At 39.6% G+C, this 18,936-nt stretch overlaps 3 protein-coding genes across 4 annotated transcripts; 2 read left to right on the top strand and 1 right to left on the bottom strand.

Moving 5' to 3' along the window:
- Nucleotides 1-7,631, bottom strand: LOC117450627 (uncharacterized). Its single transcript, XM_034088486.2, has 5 exons — nt 7,613-7,631; nt 6,500-6,653; nt 4,220-4,369; nt 3,863-4,081; nt 1-3,732 (listed from the first exon to the last, which is right to left on the bottom strand). The coding sequence occupies exons 3-5, from the start codon at nt 4,359-4,361 to the stop codon at nt 2,606-2,608; spliced, it is 1,488 nt and encodes a 495-aa protein (XP_033944377.1). The 5' UTR covers nt 4,362-4,369; nt 6,500-6,653; nt 7,613-7,631; the 3' UTR covers nt 1-2,605.
- Nucleotides 7,632-8,087: 456 nt separating this feature from the next.
- LOC117451740 (galectin-2-like) lies at nt 8,088-13,127 on the top strand. Its single transcript, XM_071203905.1, has 6 exons — nt 8,088-8,109; nt 9,825-9,935; nt 10,632-10,699; nt 10,860-10,939; nt 12,271-12,442; nt 12,840-13,127. Exons 1-6 carry the CDS (start codon nt 8,088-8,090, stop codon nt 12,984-12,986), a joined length of 600 nt encoding a protein of 199 aa, XP_071060006.1. The 3' UTR covers nt 12,987-13,127.
- Nucleotides 13,128-14,358: 1,231 nt separating this feature from the next.
- Nucleotides 14,359-18,789, top strand: LOC117450631 (galectin-2-like). Of its 2 annotated transcripts, none has more exons than XM_034088494.2 (5): nt 14,359-14,425; nt 15,325-15,390; nt 15,556-15,635; nt 17,933-18,104; nt 18,502-18,789. In XM_034088494.2, the coding sequence occupies exons 2-5, from the start codon at nt 15,388-15,390 to the stop codon at nt 18,646-18,648; spliced, it is 402 nt and encodes a 133-aa protein (XP_033944385.1). In that variant the 5' UTR covers nt 14,359-14,425; nt 15,325-15,387; the 3' UTR covers nt 18,649-18,789. The 2 variants fall into 2 exon arrangements, with proteins under 2 accessions (XP_033944385.1, XP_033944386.1); XM_034088495.2 differs by lacking the exon at nt 14,359-14,425 and adding an exon at nt 14,670-14,743.
- The last annotated feature ends 147 nt before the right edge of the window (nt 18,790-18,936 follow it).

Consider the following 18,936-nt stretch of genomic DNA (forward strand, 5'->3'; position numbering starts at 1 on the left):
TAGACTGTCCCGCAATTGGGTCCTACCTGCTCTGCTCATCCCTGACAAATTGTTGTGGTAATTTACATATACGTTACTTTTATTCTTCTACAGGAAATGTATTTTACTGCACCATGATATGATGTCTGCAGTGACCGAGGTATCTGTTTTGTTGAAATTATATCTTTATGCTGCATGATGTATGGTAGATAATTTACAAAATCTAAAATGAGTGTCTGAAGTGTAATAGATTTGTTTTTGTAAAGCAGTATTGATTCTGTTGAAGTAATGAAGCCTCATCTGCTGAACAGCAGGGATTTGTTATTGTTCTGATTAAAATAATACTTTTACAATATGGTGTTTTATTCTGTTTTCTCTGGCCTTCAAGAAAAGATAAGTGGAGTTACACCAGTTCATTTACTAACAATGTACAGAGGTTTATCACAAGCGTAACAACTGAAATGGTCACAAAAAAACATGTTCTGCATGGATAAATATACATGTAACATAAAGGTTTATTCTAAAGACTCTTTTGTGAGCCATGATGGGGATTAGGTGATCGTCAAGTGAGCAATTGGGGTACTCGAGCTAGCACTTTTTTTAACCGTAATCTTCACCCTTTCGTTCAATAGAGTCTGTATGCAGACCACAGCAAGGAGGCGGATCCTAAAGGGGGTGGAACCTATAGGGGGGGGCGTTTCCTAAAGGGTTATGAGCCCCGCCCCCCACGTATTTCTTAAAGGTATATGACGCTCTGTTTCTCATTTATTTTAATGCTTTGAATGAATCATAAACGAACTTTGAAAAATAATAATTATAATAATTTGCATAAAGAATGAAGAGTATACAACCCACAGAGAAGACAAATTAATTGACCTATTGACAGATCATAATGAATACAGTCAATTTGATTTGTTTATCATAACATAGGATACATTAAACTCATAAATTGTAGGCATATCATTGTTTACCGTTTGTGCAGTGGTAGTAATTATTATTCAAATCCATCAACTACGTTTTATGGAAGATATTGCTGTATATCATTTAACAACATGAGTAGAGGTTTCTGTACACCTAAAATACTGAAGTTGAAGTTACTGTCCTGATGTGTATCATTCATTTGTTCATGTTGTGTCTGGTGGTAAGATTAATTAATTAACGTATTTATTATTTTTGAAACATTACAATACACATCAAATACTAAACATGAAATGTATAGTACATACCAATACATTGCACAGGTGCCTGCTGGCCTGAAGATTTGTTTGTATACGTATGTATTGTGAACGCAACGCTGCGCAAATGTGGGTCTGACTCTGCCTCACAGAAGGTGACTGGCGGTCTACATGATGTGGCCTGCCGACATGGCCACTTTCATACAGATCATACTAATGCCTTCGAGTGGTCTCTGTGTGTCATTCAAGCTCGGGAGGGTGTGTGTTAGTGCAGTGCTTCTCAAACTGTTGTCAGTAATGTACCCCCTTTGAAACATTTTCTCAGCCGAGTACCACCTGACCGACCCCGAACATTTTGGATGGAAAAAGCCTATATAAATAATTACAATATGGTCATGGTCCATCAGTGTGTGATTTATTAACTCCTTCATGCATGAATTACAAAAAACTAAGGATTTTTTCATCTTTGTGCATGAAAAAAAGAACATATTTTCAATTGAAGTAATATGTTTAACAAACCAATGAACAAAATGATATATTATGAAATACTATATACAAATTTGACATGTTTATATGAGGACCGCCTTGGTGGTTCTAGAAATATTTGATATACAATTGTGTTTTCTATTTCACTTATTGTACCAAGACTCTTTTTATCTCACGTACCCCCTGCAGTACCCCAACGTACACCTAGGGGTCCGCGTACCCCCATTTGAGAATCACTGTTAGTGTATGTGTGGTGCGCACCGGTTACATGTATTGTTGTTAGCATCTGGTGCTAGCTAGCTGCGCTAACGGATATAAGGAGCTGTTTCAACAACAAGGTGGAGGGAGAGTCCTCTGCTGTCAGACTGAGAGACTGATAACCTCAGCTCAGGTAAATTACTCTGCGTTTAGATAGTTAACTTAGTCTAAGTTATCTCAGTGGGTCTCAAATGGTTCGGTCACCATTTATGTAAACATATTTCCATTTGAGGGGGGAGTGATTAGAAAAATATGCATGAATAATAAAAAATAAAATGTTAACGAGGTGAAAAAAGGTAAGGCAGTGACAGGATAGTGTGGTCATCAAAATTGTGCAGCCCCTCTGTCCAATCTTGATATCGGTAGAAATGTCCACACCTTTTACAGTACGTGGACACATCTGAGAAAATACAAGAACGTATTAGTGATGGGATTTACAGATGTCTATATATCTGTGTGTATACGATAGTGCGCGTGTGTGTAAAAAAGACATAATCCAGCATATAAATGAATACTGAATGACTGCTATACTTCACAAAATAACATGTATTGTAGCATATGGATGGCCAGCGGAAGTATCACTAATATATTACTAAACATACCCTTTACTATGCCACTTTGCCAGTGAATGTCACTATGTTGGCTTTAGGAGTTATCGGCATAGGATCAGACAGAGGAATCTTTCCTGGGCAAACGGTGCAAAAGTTCTAAAGAGGTATGAGGCGCTTTGGCTGTGTCTCCATGTTCTGCGGTGAACACGCATCCGTTGACAGAACAGCTGGCAATTTCTTGTGGTCCAACAAGTAAAGAACAATTGACGTCAAAGCGGCTCCCTCAGGTGGATAGAGAATGTCCTCAGTACTGTGGCCTTCAGGATCAGACTCAACAAAGGTCTCAAACACATCACTGTCTGTACTTCGGACCTTTAGGAAGAGTTCAGGTCGGGTCTGATTCAAGTGCCATTTTGCTATGGACTTATGAGCACAGGAATTCTTTGGCTTTGCGCATGGACACTGCCAAGTATTTCTTTTTATGTCATAACATACAGACACTCTCCCTAACCGCGAATAATATGAGGTGCATGTTTCAAGTACTGACACATAAACTCTTGATGCGCCACTGCAAAATGTCACCACTTTACTCAGTGGGCTGTTTTCAGACTCGGCTTTCTCCTTTCTGACTAGACACATTCTTTTTGTGTCGTCAGAAATCCATTCCTTCCCAACCATATCCGACAGAACTTCCTCCTTCAGTGTGACGTCTGGTTTGGATGAAGTAGGACAGTATACCAGAGACCTAACATGAATACACTCAGACCCTAATAAGTGACTTCTGGAAAATTCTGATGCCTGCTTGCAATTTTCAAGCTCACAAACAACTTGGTGGCTGTTTCCCCAGGTGAACTTCTGCACATGAATGGGGTTTCTCAGCCCAGAAAATGTTCTTCCAACAGCAAAAATGCCCTTTTTGAGGTCTAAGCATTGGGATGGAAGATGGTGATTATAAGTAATATCAGGAACAGACGATGAGTGACGTCGATCCATGTGGGTCTTGAGGTTTTTCATATATAGTTCAGTTTTACACAAAGGGCATGTTGTCCTTTTGGCCCTTGACTGGACTACTTTGCTGCGACTGATGGCTTGGAGTGGAGTGGAGGCTACAGATGCTGTGGCAATTTGGGAGGCTGCAGAGGTGACAGGGTAGGCCACCGTGGAGGCCACCGTGGAGGCTGAGGAGGCCACCGAGGAGGCTGAGGAGGCCACCGTGGAGGCTGAGGAGGCCACCGTGGAGGCTGAGGAGGCCACCGTGGAGGCTGAGGAGGCCACCGTGGAGGCTGGTGGGGAGACAGTGGATAGATTACATTATAGCAGTATAATACATTTTTCCCATGTTTTGTTTAAGTTGTGTTTAGGGGGAATACGGTTATGACCACTGCTTCTGGTGTGTTCATGTGCATCACTTACTGTGGCGAAGCGATCCAACGCTGCAGGCTGCTGGGCCAATGGTGTAGTCTGCTGGGGAGACAGGGGAGACTACCGTGGAGGCTGGGGAGGAGACAGTGGAGGCTGTGGAAGAGACAGAGGAGGCTACCGTGGAGGCTGTGGAGGAGACAGTGGCGGCTGAGGAGGAGACAGTGGCGGCTGAGGAGGAGACAGTGGCGGCTGAGGAGGAGACAGTGGCGGCTGAGGAGGAGACAGTGGCTAGATTACATTATAGCAGTATAGCTGTATAATACATTTCCCCCATGTTTTGTTTAAGTTGTGTTTAGGGGGAATAAGGTTATGACCACTGCTTCTGGTGTGTTCATGTGCATCACTTACTCTGGCGAAGCGATCCAACGCTGTAGGCTGCCCCTGCGCACTTCTGAACATGTTTCAGAATAGTGGGCTGGGTTCTGATCTCCCCACAGTAGCAGCAGTGGAAATGCGAGGATTTGCAACACACACCATTGCACCTGTACATTGTGAATCCTACAAAGAGAAATCCAGTTTACAAATGACTTCATTCTTAAGGCAATATAAAAATGTAAACTGTATTCAAATTCACGTTGAATAATATTAGTTAGTAATAGTTAATTGGTTAGACCAGTGTTTTGTGACAACCATACGTTATTATTGCAATATACAACTACACACAAATAATTATATTTTTATTTACTATATCAGTACTTTGTAGGTTTATATGTACGTAATCTGCGCGACTTGTGCGTCCACATCTCCACGTGCAGTGCTGCATAAACATGGCTGAGTCAGCGATAACTGTCGAGGGGTGGAGGTGTGCCCATTATTTTGAGTTTGTCCGAAGAACAGACAGGAATGTGACGGTGAGGTGCAAACTGTGTCCAGGCCAGAAGCTGTTATCCACTGCTGTAAACACCACGTCAAACCTCAACACACACCTGCAAAGAACACATGCTAAGGTGAAGCTATCGCACACGCTATTTGTTGTTTGTTTATATCACATAGTCTGTTCTTCTTCTGTCTTCTGGTTGTTGCCTGTTTTGAATGACAAATACACACTACCGCCGCCTGCTGGTAAGGAGAGTTATTGCCACTCACGCATGCGCAGTTCGTACGTGCTCGGCGAGTAAAGTAACGAGTTACTTTATGTAGATAGTAACGAAGTAGTGTAATATATTACTTTTTTTAAAGTAATATATTACATTTTTTTAGTAACGACCCCATCTCTGGAGTTGGCGTTCTCTACTCTGATTTACATGAAGAACAACAGGAGGTCACGGCTCTGTGTTGAACAGGACTTGCGAGTGGCCCTCTCTTCAGTGCCACCAAGGATTACAAAATTCTGCGCGCCCCGACAGGCACATGCATCTCACTAATTTGTAAGTCTGCAAAAATATTTACAATAGCACATGTTTCAATGCTGATTGCTGAAATGTTACATTTATAATTTGTAGTTCAGGACCATGCAGTGCAGCTTCCTTGCATTGACAGTTCTCTGTGCTGAATTTCCTTTGTCTCATTTTTATTTTGTGACCCGTCTGGTTTAAATGAGTGTGTTGCTGCTTTGATGAAGCCTAATTTGATAAAGTTTCAAATTAATTTCTGAAATATTTCGTTAATAAATATTTCATGAGTAATATAGTTGTCTTTGTCACATTTTATTTGGCATTAGTAAATAATTATGCACATTTACAGATGTTTTACATGATATGAGTGATAACACGTGTTATAAGGGCTATTTTGCACAACAGGTGTGCCTTGAGATTTTTACTTGTCCTTTGGTGTGCCTTGGGCAGAGATCGGGTCGTTACTAAAAAAAAAGTAATATTACATATTACATTAAAAAAAAAGTAATATATTACACTACTTCGTTACTCTCTACATAAAGTAATTCGTTACTTTACGCGTTACTTTACTCGTTACTTTAGTCGCAGGGCCCGCCCCTCCCTGCAGGCAGATCTGCTAAAGTTTCAAATGTTCTCTTTAGTTCAGTTTCCATTGTCGCATAAGACTGATCCAGATCCTGAATGTTTTCCTATCTGACCGTGGCTGTCCTCTGTCTCCTGCTATCTGTATATTTTGTGCAGTCTATCTCTGCTCACGCTGTTGCGTCGGCGTGTTCTCCTGCGTGTTGGCCATGTGTTGCACTGGAACCAGACACCGCAAAGACTTCAGCCGAGCACGTACGAACTGCGCATGCGTGAGTGGCAATAACTCTCCTTACCAGCAGGCGGCGGTAGTGTGTATTCGTCATTCAAAACAGGCAACAACCGGAAAACAGAGAAGAAGAACAGACTAATGTGTGATATAAACAAACAACAAATAGCTGTGCGTTAGCTTCACCTTAGCATGTGTTCTTTGCAGGTGTTTGTTGAGGTTTGATTATGACTGATTTTAGAAAGTAACGAAGTAACGCGTGTCGGGGCGATGTTAGTAACTGTAGTGTGATTACTGGATTATAAAAGTAACGCGTTACACTACTCCGTTACCGACAAAGTAATATTATTACAGTAACGCGTTACACCCAACTCTGGCCTTGGGCACAGAAAGTTTGGGAACCACTGGGTTAGACTAACTAAAATTAGTCAACTATTTGTACATTTTGGAAGATCTACAACATTTAATTAGATTAAGAAATACCTCCATGTTTCACAGCCGTTCTTCTATGGGTCTGCAGATGTGCCACAATATCGCCATAGTCCCCCACCTTGCTGCAGAATGTGCACTTGTACTTATTAGGGCCTTCACAAAGGGGTGTTAGAAGGGCATCCCCCTTGTAAACAGTTCGGTGAATCTGGAAGAAAATGAGGAATGGTTTACTATTCAAACTGTTTTTATTTGCACTTTCAACAGTAACCATTCATATCACATACATGACAGGAAAGTTTTTGAAAGAGCTTTGATATTTATATTGGATTGCTTGTTAGTTTATGCAGCTCAAGGGGTCATGTATAATATAACTAGTGTTTTTGCTTATCGATATTGGGTAGTTTTTATTATGTTACATTCTTTAACCTGTCTTTAATAGTGTTAGGTGCGCTATTAAGCATGTGTTAGATGACCAGTGACTCTTCTCTAATCATATTACTTTACCACATTTCTGATGATGCCATAACTAATGTTACATAATTATAGAAGACACCCGAAGTGTTATTTTTACATATTGATTAGCAGCAGACATTTACTGAAAGGATGCGTCCGTCTCTCGTCTGGTTCATTACAACCAGTAGTTACAAACTCTTACAGTTACCCCCTTAATCAGTACCGCACATCTTATTACTCAATTCAAACAACCAAGCTTGCCATGTTGTCTATCCGCATCCATACCATATTATTTGATTAAGTTACAGTATGTAGGGCAGGCCTACTTATATTTTCAAGATAAAACAAAAGTATACAACAGTACACTAGCATAATGCTAAGTGCTGGTTAGCATCAAAGCATATACGCTAACCTTAGGTCAATTAGATGATCAGCTTTGGTAACACAAATCAGTATTGTTACCGAGCCTGATAATCTATTGACCTATCTAAGCTTAACGTTATTACAACAGTAGAGTAACGTGTTTATAGCATCATGCTAAGTTAGCATTTAATACCACAAACATTTTTACCACATACAACTATTATTTACTTTATTAACGCTTAACGAGGTTGGACAGTCGATGTTTTACTTTGATAACGAGTCAATTGTGTGTTAAGAAAAATTACATTACAATAAATATAAACATGCATCTCTGGAAAATACTATTACCGCTGTTTCAACGTGTTGTTCGGCCATCTTGAAAGAACGAATGACTTCTTCTGCGAGGAATTATAAAAGCAGCTGGAATCCCTTAAGTTGCATTACTGCCACCTACAGTATGTATTTCTGTGTCATTATTCTATTGGATAAACAAAGTTGTATAAGGCATACAGTGTGTTTTTCTTTCTGAGTTCAATTCATGTTAAATATTAAAATTGATCTTTTGGTTGATGAAGTCAGAGATAATGAAATCTGGGCACATATTTTGTGGTTGCTGAATGAGAACACCCAATAAAATGTTTATGTTTAATGAAGACTTTCCTCTTTGTATGTACTGTATATATTTTCCTTTGTAGCCTACAATGTATTGGTATGTACTATACATTTCATGTTTAGTATTTGATGTGTATTGTAATGTTTCAAAAATAATAAATACGTTAATTAATTAATTAATTAATATTACCACCAGACACAACATGAACAAATGAATGATACACATCAGGACAGTAACTTCAACTTCAGTATTTTAGGTGTACAGAAACCTCTCCTCATGTTGTTAAATGATATACAGCAATAACTTCCATAAAACGTAGTTGATTGATTTGAATAATAATTACTACCACTGCACAAACAGTAAACAATGATATGCCTACAATTTATGAGTTGAATGTATCCTATGTTATGATAAACTATCAAATTGACTCTGTATTCATTATGATCTGTCAATAGGTCAATTAATTTGTCTTCTCTGTGGGTTGTATACTCTTCATTCTTTATGCAAATTATTATAATTATTATTTTTCAAAGTTCGTTTATGATTCATTCAAAGCATTACAAATAAATGAGAAACAGAGCGTCATATACCTTTAAGAAATACGTGGGGGGCGGGGCTCATAACCCTTTAGGAACATCCCCTTATAGGAACCGCCCCCTGTCTGCGGTCTGCATCCAGAGCATGATCCAGACCACCCATCTCCTTTCGTTGGGGCAGACATTAGAATCGATTAGTTTTACCGCCATCTCGTGGTCAAAGGGTGGAACTGCTAGTATATAAAATGAATAAAGCCAGCGGTATTACAGACATGACAGATCGCTAACACTTCCGGTGAGTACTTTCGAAAAATTGGGTGGTCGAGAACTGAAGCATTTCGAGACAATTATCGGTCCATATTCCCCTAATGTCCCAGTGCCAGTCTTATATGGAAACTACAACGGACAAATTGTGAGACATTTGACGATAGAGGCAGCTTAATAGCGCACTTCAGGGGCCTATGCTACGAAGCTTGTTCAACCTAACCTGGATATGTTTGAGTTAGCCGGTTGGCCTAATCCAAAACATACGCGCTCTCGCTAAACGGTACTACGACGCTGGTTATCAAGTGGATCGCTCAAGCCAGCCGTGTCCTATCTAGTTAGGTGCGCGTTCACATGAAAGGGGTGGTATCTGGAGCATTCGACCAATCACAAACATGGAGAAGCGTACTGACAGCGCAGCGTCATACTTCCTGAATGAAAAGTGAACTTTAATACTAGTCAAAAATGAAGAAGTTAAACTTTAAACATCCATGACTTAAACACTTGATCCAGGATCAAAGCCACAGAGCTGCACCTGCAAGGTGAATACAGCTGGCAAAAGAAAAAGTGTTTGAATGCGTACATTAACAGGTTTATGATATCACTGCCCCGTCTAAAACACGATCTGACTTTCATTATATTTGTCTCGAGTGTTTCGTCAACTTAATGTGTTGCTTAAAATAATACTTCTGCATACAGTATGTGACACTGTGAGTGTTGCACGGCCAGATACGGCTCAGCTGACTCAGATAAGGAGATATATGATACATTATGAAGTGATATGCCGCGGACTGTACTTAATGTACTCTGATTCGGTTACTTATGTTGTGGCCGATATTTAAGTAAGCTTTCTTAACGCTAATGTTATAATAGTCAGATTGCTCTGAAGATGGGAGGTGATATTCTATTAATGTTCACGTTCACACAGTCGGTGATTTTTGCCGGCCGTCTTTCCTGCAACGGCAGTTTTTCTGTATTTCCTTTCTCCTGTAATATGACTTGATCGCTTTAAACTCCGCACACTGAGTTCTGATTGGTCAGCAGACAGTGCTTTCACTGAGTTGATCTCTTAGCCTGCAACCTAACCTGGTCCCGACCAGGTTAGCTGCTTAGCATAAGTTACCATGGAGATCTAGCCTGCTAAAAAGAGAACCAGCTTCGGATGACCGGAAAGCCGGAGTTTGCCCTGAATTTAGCCGGCTAAACGAAAATCCTGCTTCGCAGTATACCCCCCAGGACTGGGCTAACAATAATATTGGTACTGACTGCTGCTCCTGAAATTGTTTGGTAGCATTGTTAGCTCTATAAACTGTTATTCCCGTTAGCCACCTAACTCGTGTCAGTGGATAGAGGTTTTTGATATAAATCTATTAAGTGGCAGGACGTGTAAGTTAACCTCTTTAGTTTGTTTGCCGTTACATTACCTTTTATTTTGTAATTAACCAGAAGTGGTTTCTATAGAGTGACGAGCTTCAAGGATTTTAAGTCTTGCAGTTCTAATGTTTGATAACCACGTGTGCCAAGCAGAAAGGTTTAGGAATAAAGGGTATAGAAATCATTAAACACATACAAATGTATTCAAACAAAATACACGTAAACTGCCCAAACTGTCAATATGTGCTTTAAAAAATGTAAACATGCAGATTATCATAGCAGACTATTTGATTAAAGTAGAGTGTATTGCAGTAGGTGGTGCTTGTGCTCCAATGTAATCTATAATGCATTGCAGACCCTCCTCAATGGAAACAATGGCTCCCAATCTTGATATATTTTTCAAAGTTCTTGACGGAGTAGTTTTTATAAACACATCACAGTATCACAGGGGCAGCTGCTACTCAAAATCCTCTCTGTGATTAATCTCATTTTCAATATTATTTAGTCCAACAGCAGTGCTTCACATTATAAATTAAGAGACACTTCACAGTCTTCTTACTACTTACATTTTGTCTTCCAGTGAAAGTGCAGAAAGACCATCTTCCATCAGCTGCAGGAGTGTTCACTAACACCCACTATCACCATAAGGTCATCTGCTTTGTTTAGTCTTTAACTGTACTGCCTTATGAACAGAGTATGTGTTTGCAGCCTGCAATTGGTTGAATGCAACTCTAATACTATTATGACAAACAGCCTTCTGTAATTTTCCCAATAAATTGTTTAAAACTTTAATTTCTGTGTTTCTCAGCTACTTGAAATGAAGCACCTGAGTCTGACGGACGGAGACAGGCTGAAAGTGAAGGGGATCATTCAGCGTGATGCCGAGAGGTAAGCAAACCAAACACACAAAACATATTTAGTACAACCTTTTAAACTAAATATGATAATATGGTCATCTGCATTAACAAATGCATTCTGGAAACAAAATACTTTTAAAACTTGAATAAGTTGTTTTGTTGCAACTTAAGAGAATGATGGGTGAACAATAAATGCACACAATATTTGTTTAGTAATCCTCTTAAGGATCTTAAATTCTTGCAAGTAGGCTCATCCTACAAGTCAGCGCGCTAGACTGAGTGACATAGGACAGGAAAAAAAATACTTTTGTAAGTACGTTTTCTTTCTTCCTCTTAACTTCAGGTCAGTTTTGTTATTTTCCTAAAACCCTCATCTTGCAGTGGGCTGTCAAGTTAACGCGTTAACGCAAACAAAAATTAACGCCACTAATTATTTTAACGCGATTAACGCATGTGTATTTTTTGTCCTCGGCCGCCCCGTAGTTTCAGAGCGCATCGAGTTTAAAATACCATCTACAAGCTGATGCTGACAGCCCCGCTCCTGCCGCCCGCTTGTGGCAGACCACACTTCCACGCTCACCGGCAGGCACCGACTGGCCACCGGGAGGACCGGGAGGGTGTGTGTACGTGTGGTCCGAGCGAGCGAGACACCTTACGTGCATTGTTGTTGTTAGCATCTGGTGCTAGCTAGCTGCGCTAACGGATATAAGGAGCCGTTTAAATGAAAACAGAGGAGCGCTCTATCCACACAACTGCGCCGAGCACTTGACTTTATGCAGGAAGCCAGACAGCGGGACATTGTACGAGAAGTCAGCACACTCAGCACGGATAGTGCGCAACATGATTGCAGCGTCCAGGCAGCTCCCGTTCGAGCATATGCCTTGAGTTGCACATGGCTCCAACGATCAATCACACACACACACACACACGCACACGCACACGCACACCATTTGTATTGTATTATTGTATGAGAGGTTCCAGGTTGAATTGAGGCGAATATTTGTAATGTTCAGGTTGTTGTGTTTAATATTCATGAGAATATTTGTCATTGTTCAAATGATAATAAACATTAGCATAAAGCATATTTGTCCACTCATATGTTGATAAGAGTATTAAAAACTTGAAAAATATTCCTCTAAGGTACATTTAGAACAGATACAAAAATGTGCGATTAACTGTGGACAACCATGCAATTAATCGCGATTAAATATTTGAATCGACTGACAGCCCTAAAACATCTGTTTAGTATTACAATACTTCTTCTTTAAGGTTACATTTCCACACCTTTTTAAACCACATTTCTATTAAAGTATTGTGATTATATAATATGAAACCTCTGTTTATAATCTCTGATCCATCCAGTTTCAAGATCGAGCTGGGCTGTGGTACGGACGACATCGCGCTGCACTTTAATCCCCGTTATGATGACGACGCTGATGGTTCCGTTATTGTTTGCAACTCAAAGTCTGGTGGGTCTTGGGGCGATGAGGTCCGGGACACACACAACCCTCCACACCGGGGAGGAGAGGTCAAGGTGAGGAACTCTGAGGTTCATATCAGTATGTAGTGTCTCTACTACACGTCTCATGCTTTAATGTTCAAAAAGCTCTTTATTTTTCTCATGCTGCAGCACCTCTTTTCACCCTCTGTCTGAAACCAGAGCCCAGTCTGCTCTGATTGGTTAGCTGGCTGGCTCTGTTGTGATTGGTCAACCTCTTAGAGATGTCCCGCCCCTTAGCCTATCATGTACAATGTGTTGGAGCACTAGCCAATAGATAAAAGCCAGAGTTACAGCGTGACATTAATGAGTCCAATGGAGTCGTTTCTCTTGAAGTGCATTTCCTAACCCAGATTACATCAACCATTTCAGGTTTTTTAGGAGCGTTGTTGGATTTTCTCAGATTCCTTTCTTATAATCTTTTCTATTTCAGCTGGAGTTGACGCTGGCTGGAGACGTGTTTGAGGTGGAGCTTCCTGACGGACAGCAGCTGCAGTTTCCAAACCGTGAGAACGTGGACGTCATCAACTACGTCCGAATCGCAGGAGACTTCAAACTGACTTCCTTCAAGATCTGCTAAAAGACACATAAAGATGAGACTTTGAGACAGTTATTGTAAGAAATATTGTTAAGGGGTGTAGATCTTCAATGTGAATTTGAAATATATCTTTATTGGAAAATGTCCCGTTGTGCTCAAGAAAATAAAATGTTTAAATTCAAAGGATCTTTTGGTTTTTTTCTTTGAATTGTTGTAGCTTAATTCTGGGTTTGGAAACAATATTTGAACCAACTTTTCAACTAAAGAAATGCAGTATCAGTGCACTCATGAGCAGCAAATGAGACAACAAATCAACGCTGACATTACTTTCCTATAAAACCCATGCAAACATAGTATGAATTGATGGAAATAACTTGAAGTGTAATGCATGGGCGTCACTTTGTTAGAAAAAGTGGTAGGGACGATTTTCCAGATTCAACATCAGCATAGCAGAAGACAAAATATGTCCCTCTCCTGGATGCTGAACCTCAAGCACCTGCATGAAAAACCAAGGCATAGACCTCTGGACCACCGATGTGTTTGAAAAAACCCGCCTAACTATAGGTCTTGATTCTCTTCACCTGGTGCCCTTGGGTTTGTCCTACCCTGCCCAGCTGTGTCTTGTCCTCTGATTAGTTCTGCATGTATTTACGTTCTGGTTTTCTGTTGGTGGATGTGGTGGGATTCTTGAGTCAGATCTGTTTCTTGTTTTAGGTATTGAGCCTTTAAATAAAGGTATTTTCCATTCAAACCATTTCTATGACTGTCCAGCAATTGGGTCCTACCTGCTCTGCTCATCCCTGACAAATTGTTGCGGTAATTTACATATACGTTACTTTTATTCTTCTACAGGAAATGTATTTTACTGCACCATGATATGATGTATGCAGTGACCGAGGTATTTGATTTGTTTAAATCATATCTTTATGCTGCATGATGTATGGTAGATAATTTACAAAATCTAAAATCAGTGTATGAAGTTTAATAGATTTGTTTTTGTAAAGCAGTATTGATTCTGTTGAAGTAATGAAGCCTCATCTGCTGAACAGCAGGGATTTGTTATTGTTCTGATTAAAATAATACTTTTACAATATGGTGTTTTATTCTGTTTTCTCTGGCCTTCAAGAAAAGATAAGTGGAGTTACACCAGTTCATTTACTAACAATGTACAGAGGTTTATCACAAGCGTAACAACTGAAATGGTCACAAAAAACATGTTCTGCATGGATAAATATACATGTAACATAAATGTTTATTCTAAAGACTCTTTTGTGAGCCATGATGGGGATTAGGTGATCGTCACGTGAGCAATTGGGGTACTCGAGCTAGCACTTTTTTTAACCGTAATCTTCACCCTTTCGTTGGGGCAGACATTAGAATCGAGAGTTTACCGCCATCTCGTGGTCAAAAGGTGGAACTGCTAAATATAAAATGAATAAAGCCAGCGGCATTACAGACATGACAGATCGCTAACACTTCCGGTGAGTACTTTCGAAAAATGTAGTGATCGAGAACTGAAGCATTTCGAGACAATTATCGGTCCATATTCCCCTAATGTCCCAGTGCCAGTCTTAAATGGAAACTAAAACAGACAAATTGTGAGACATTTGACGATAGAGGCAGCTTAATAGCGCACTTCCGGACTGGGCTAACAATAATATTGGTAGCCTACTACTGACTGATGCTCCTGAAATTGTTTGGTAGCATTGTTAGCTCTATAAACTGTTATTCCCGTTAGCCTCCTAACTCGTGTCAGTGGATAGAGGTTTTTTATATAAATCTATTAAGTGGCAAGACGTGTAAGTTAACCTCTTATTTAATTGCTTTAGTTTGTTTGCCGTTACATTACCTTTTATTTTGTAATTAACCAGAAGTGGTTTCTATAGAGTGACGAGCTTGAAGGATTTTAAGTCTTGCAGTTCTAATGTTTGATAACCACGTGTACCAAGCAGAAAGGTTTAGGAATAAAGGGTATAGAAATCATTAAAAACATACAAAGTTATTAAAACAAAATACACGTAAACTGCCCAAACTGTCAATATGTGCTTTAACATTTTTTAAACATGCAGATTATCATAGCAGACTATTTGATTAAAGTAGAGTGTATTGCAGTAGGTGGTGCTTGTGCTCCAATGTAATCTATAATGCATTGCAGACCCTCCTCAATGGAAACAATGGCTCCCAATCTTGATATATTTTTCAAAGTTCTTGACAGAGTAGTTTTTATAAACACATCACAGTATCACAGGGGCAGCTGCTACTCAAAATCCTCTCTGTGATTAATCTCATTTTCAATATTATTTAGTCCAACAGCAGTGCTTCACATTATAAATTAAGAGACACTTCCCAGTCTTCTTACTACTTACATTTTGTCTTCCAGTGAAAGTGCAGAAAGACCATCTTCCATCAGCTGCAGGAGTGCTAACTAACACCCACTATCACCATGGTAAGGTCATCTGCTTTGTTTAGTCTTTAACTGTACTGCCTTATGAACAGAGCATGTGTTTGCAGCCTGCAATTGGTTGAATGCAACTCTAATACTATTATGACAAACAGCCTTCTGTAATGTTCCCAATAAATTGTTTAAAACTTCAATTTCTGTGTTTCTCAGCTACTTGAAATGAAGCATCTGAGTCTGACGGACGGAGACAGGCTGAAAGTGAAGGGGATCATTCAGCGTGATGCCGAGAGGTAAGCAAACCAAACACACAAAACATATTTAGTACAACCTTTTAAACTAAATATGTTAATATGGTCATCTGCATTAACAAATGCATTCTGGAAACAAAATACTTTTAAAACTTGAATAAATTGTTTTGTTGCAACTAAAAATCAGTTGCTCTCTAGAGAATGAAGGGTGAACAATAAATGCACACAATATTTGTTTAGTAATCCTCTTAAGGATCTTAAATTCTTGCAAGTAGGCTCATCCTACAAGTCAGCGCCCTAGACTGAGTGACATAGGACATTTTAAAGGGGTACTGGAAAACAACAATAAATTGTACGGATGTTGTTTTTATCACCTTCTTATGAGTGTGGAAAAAAAATACTTTTGTAAGTACGTTTTTTTTCTTCCTGTTAACTTCAGGTCAGTTTTGTTATTTCCCTAAAACCCTCATCTTGCAGTGTTATAAAACATTTCATACTATACTAAAACATCTGTTTATTATTACAATACTTCTTACTGGTGACTGATGTTGCGCTCTCTGATCATTCCTGTGTTTTCTTTGAGAGCTCTATTTCTGTTCACAAAAATGTTCAAAAAGAGGTAACCACAAAGCGATATTTAACTGAAAATACTAGGGAAATGTTTACTCAGAATTTTTCTTCCACACTTACCCCTGCTAACATCGCAGTAAATGAGCTAGTAGATCATTTTAATTAAAAAATTTAAAATGTTATAGATGCCATTGCTCCAACTAGGGTAAAGGAAGTGACTGGGAAGAAAATGCTGAACGCAGGTGGCGAAAAACAAATCTCCTGGTGCACTTTGAAATCTATAAAGAGAGACTTGGCCTTTAAACACAGACAGTGGCAGAACTTCAGTGTTGGTTGTATTAGATCTCAGTGCTGCGTTTGACACTGTTGACCACAGCATATTACTAGACCGACTGGAAAACCGAGTGGGACTTTCATCAACAGTTCTAAATTGGTTTAAATCCTACTTAAAGGACAGAAACAACTTTTATTTCTATAGGTAAATACAAATCTGAGTTGACAAATATGACATGTGGGGTTCCTCAAGGCTCCATCTTGGGGCCTCTTCTCTTTAACGTCTACATGCTACCACTGGCTCAGATAATGAAGAACAACAAAATAAGTTACCATAGCTATGCGGATGACACATACATTTACATAACCATTTCACCAGGAGACTATGATCCAATTAAAACACTGAGTAAGTGCATTGAACAAATCAATGACTGGATGTGTCAGAACTTTCTCCAACTAAACAAAGATAAAACTGAGGTAATGGTTTTTGGAGCCAAGGCAGAACGTATAAAAGTTGCGCTGAGCTTCAGCCTGCAATGTTCAAAACAACAGATAGAGCCAGAAATCTAGGTGTAGTCATGGACTCTGACCTGAGTTTCAACAGTCATATTAAAACAGTTACTAAATCAGCCTACTATCACCGAAAGAACATATCTAGGATTAAAAGACTAATGTCACAGCAGGATTTGGAAAAACTTGTCCATGCTTTTATCTTCAGTAGACTGGACTACTGCAATGGTGTCTTCACAGGTCTCACTAAAAAAATCTATTGGGAAGCTGCAGCTGATTCAGAACGCCGCTGCTCGAGTCCTCACTAACACTAAGAAAGTGGATCACATCACTCCTGTTCTGAAGTCTTCACACTGGCTTCCTGTGTGTCGAAGAATAGATTTCAAAATACTGCTGCTGGTTTATAAAGCACTGAATGGTTTAGGCCCAAAATAGATTTTTGACCTCCTGCTAAATTATGAACCATCCAGATCTCTCAGGTCTTCAGGGACGGGTCAGCTTTCTGTCCCCAGAGTCAGAACTAAACACGGAGAAGCAGCGTTCAGTTATTATGCTCCAAACATCTGGAACAAACTCTCAGAAACCTGCAGGTCCGCTGCAACTCTGACTACTTTTAAATCCAGGCTGAAGACTTTTCTTTTTATCGCTGCTTTTAATTGAAACTGAGCCGTTGTGTTCATCAGTAAAGTGGAACTTTTGTGTGAACTATTCATATCTTAAACTGCACTGTAACTTTTTATTCATGTACTTTTTCTTAAAATATATTTTCTTTTGAATGACTGTTTTTAAATGCCTTTGTCTGAATGTCTTTCATTTTTGTAAAGCACCTTGAATTGCCTTGTGTTGAAAGGTGTTATATAAATAAACTTGCCTTGCCTTTTAATCTTTAAGGTTACATTTCCACACCTTTTTTAAACCACATTTCTATTAAAGTATTGTGATTATATAATATGAAACCTCTGTTTTATAATCTCTGATCCATCCAGTTTCAAGATCGAGCTGGGCTGTGGTACGGACGACATCGCGCTGCACTTTAATCCCCGTTATGATGACGACGCTGATGGTTCCGTTATTGTTTGCAACTCAAAGTCTGGTGGGTCTTGGGGCGATGAGGTCCGGGACACACACAACCCTCCACACCGGGGAGGAGAGGTCAAGGTGAGGAACTCTGAGGTTCATATCAGTATGTAGTGTCTCTACTACACGTCTCATGCTTTAATGTTCAAAAAGCTCTTTATTTTTCTCATGCTGCAGCACTTCTTTTCACCCTCTGTCTGAAACCAGAGCCCAGTCTGCTCCGATTGGTTATCTGGCCGACTCTGTTGTGATTGGTCAACCGCTTAGAGATGTCCCGCCCCTTAGCCTATCATGTACAATGTGTTGGAGCGCTAGCCAATAGATAAAAGCCAGAGTGACATAGTGACATTAATGAGTCCAATGGAGTCGTTTCTCTTGAAGTGCATTTCCTAAACCAGATCACATCAACCATTTCAGTTTTTTTGGAAGCGTTGTTAGATTTTCTCAGATTCCTTTCTTATAGTCTTTTCTATTTCAGCTGGAGTTGACGCTGGCTGGAGACGTGTTTGAGGTGGAGCTTCCTGACGGACAGCAGCTGCAGTTTCCAAACCGTGAGAACGTGGACGTCATCAACTACGTCCGAATCGCAGGAGACTTCAAACTGACTTCCTTCAAGATCTGCTAAAAGACACATAAAGATGAGACTTTGAGACAGTTATTGTAAGAAATATTGTTAAGGGGTGTAGATCTTCAATGTGAATTTGAAATATATCTTTATTGGAAAATGTCCCGTTGTGCTCAAGAAAATAAAATGTTTAAATTCAAAGGATCTTTTGGTTTTTTTCTTTGAATTGTTGTAGCTTAATTCTGGGTTTGGAAACAATATTTGAACCAACTTTTCAACTAAAGAAATGCAGTATCAGTGCACTCATGAGCAGCAAATGAGACAACAAATCAACGCTGACATTACTTT

This window comes from Pseudochaenichthys georgianus, chromosome 8, assembly GCF_902827115.2.
Source record: "Pseudochaenichthys georgianus chromosome 8, fPseGeo1.2, whole genome shotgun sequence".
Lineage (NCBI taxonomy): Eukaryota > Metazoa > Chordata > Actinopteri > Perciformes > Channichthyidae > Pseudochaenichthys > Pseudochaenichthys georgianus.

What these genes read in the sequence shown, in the direction of transcription:
- LOC117450627 (XM_034088486.2), bottom strand. Translation starts at nt 4,361, where the DNA reads ATGTACAGGTGCAATGGTGTGTGTTGCAAATCCTCGCATTTCCACTGC. An exon ending in CGTTGGATCGCTTCGCCAGA is followed by an intron (nt 4,082 to 4,219) that starts GTAAGTGATGCA and finishes TCTCCTCCTCAG; the next exon opens with CCGCCACTGTCTCCTCCTCA. An exon ending in CGTTGGATCGCTTCGCCACA is followed by an intron (nt 3,733 to 3,862) that starts GTAAGTGATGCA and finishes TCTCCCCACCAG; the next exon opens with CCTCCACGGTGGCCTCCTCA.
- LOC117451740 (XM_071203905.1), top strand. Translation starts at nt 8,088, where the DNA reads ATGAATGATACACATCAGGACA. An exon ending in CTGGGCTAACAATAATATTG is followed by an intron (nt 9,936 to 10,631) that starts GTACTGACTGCT and finishes TTTGTCTTCCAG; the next exon opens with TGAAAGTGCAGAAAGACCAT. An exon ending in ACACCCACTATCACCATAAG is followed by an intron (nt 10,700 to 10,859) that starts GTCATCTGCTTT and finishes TGTGTTTCTCAG; the next exon opens with CTACTTGAAATGAAGCACCT.
- LOC117450631 (XM_034088494.2), top strand. An exon ending in ATTCAGCGTGATGCCGAGAG is followed by an intron (nt 15,636 to 17,932) that starts GTAAGCAAACCA and finishes TGATCCATCCAG; the next exon opens with TTTCAAGATCGAGCTGGGCT. An exon ending in ACCGGGGAGGAGAGGTCAAG is followed by an intron (nt 18,105 to 18,501) that starts GTGAGGAACTCT and finishes TTTCTATTTCAG; the next exon opens with CTGGAGTTGACGCTGGCTGG.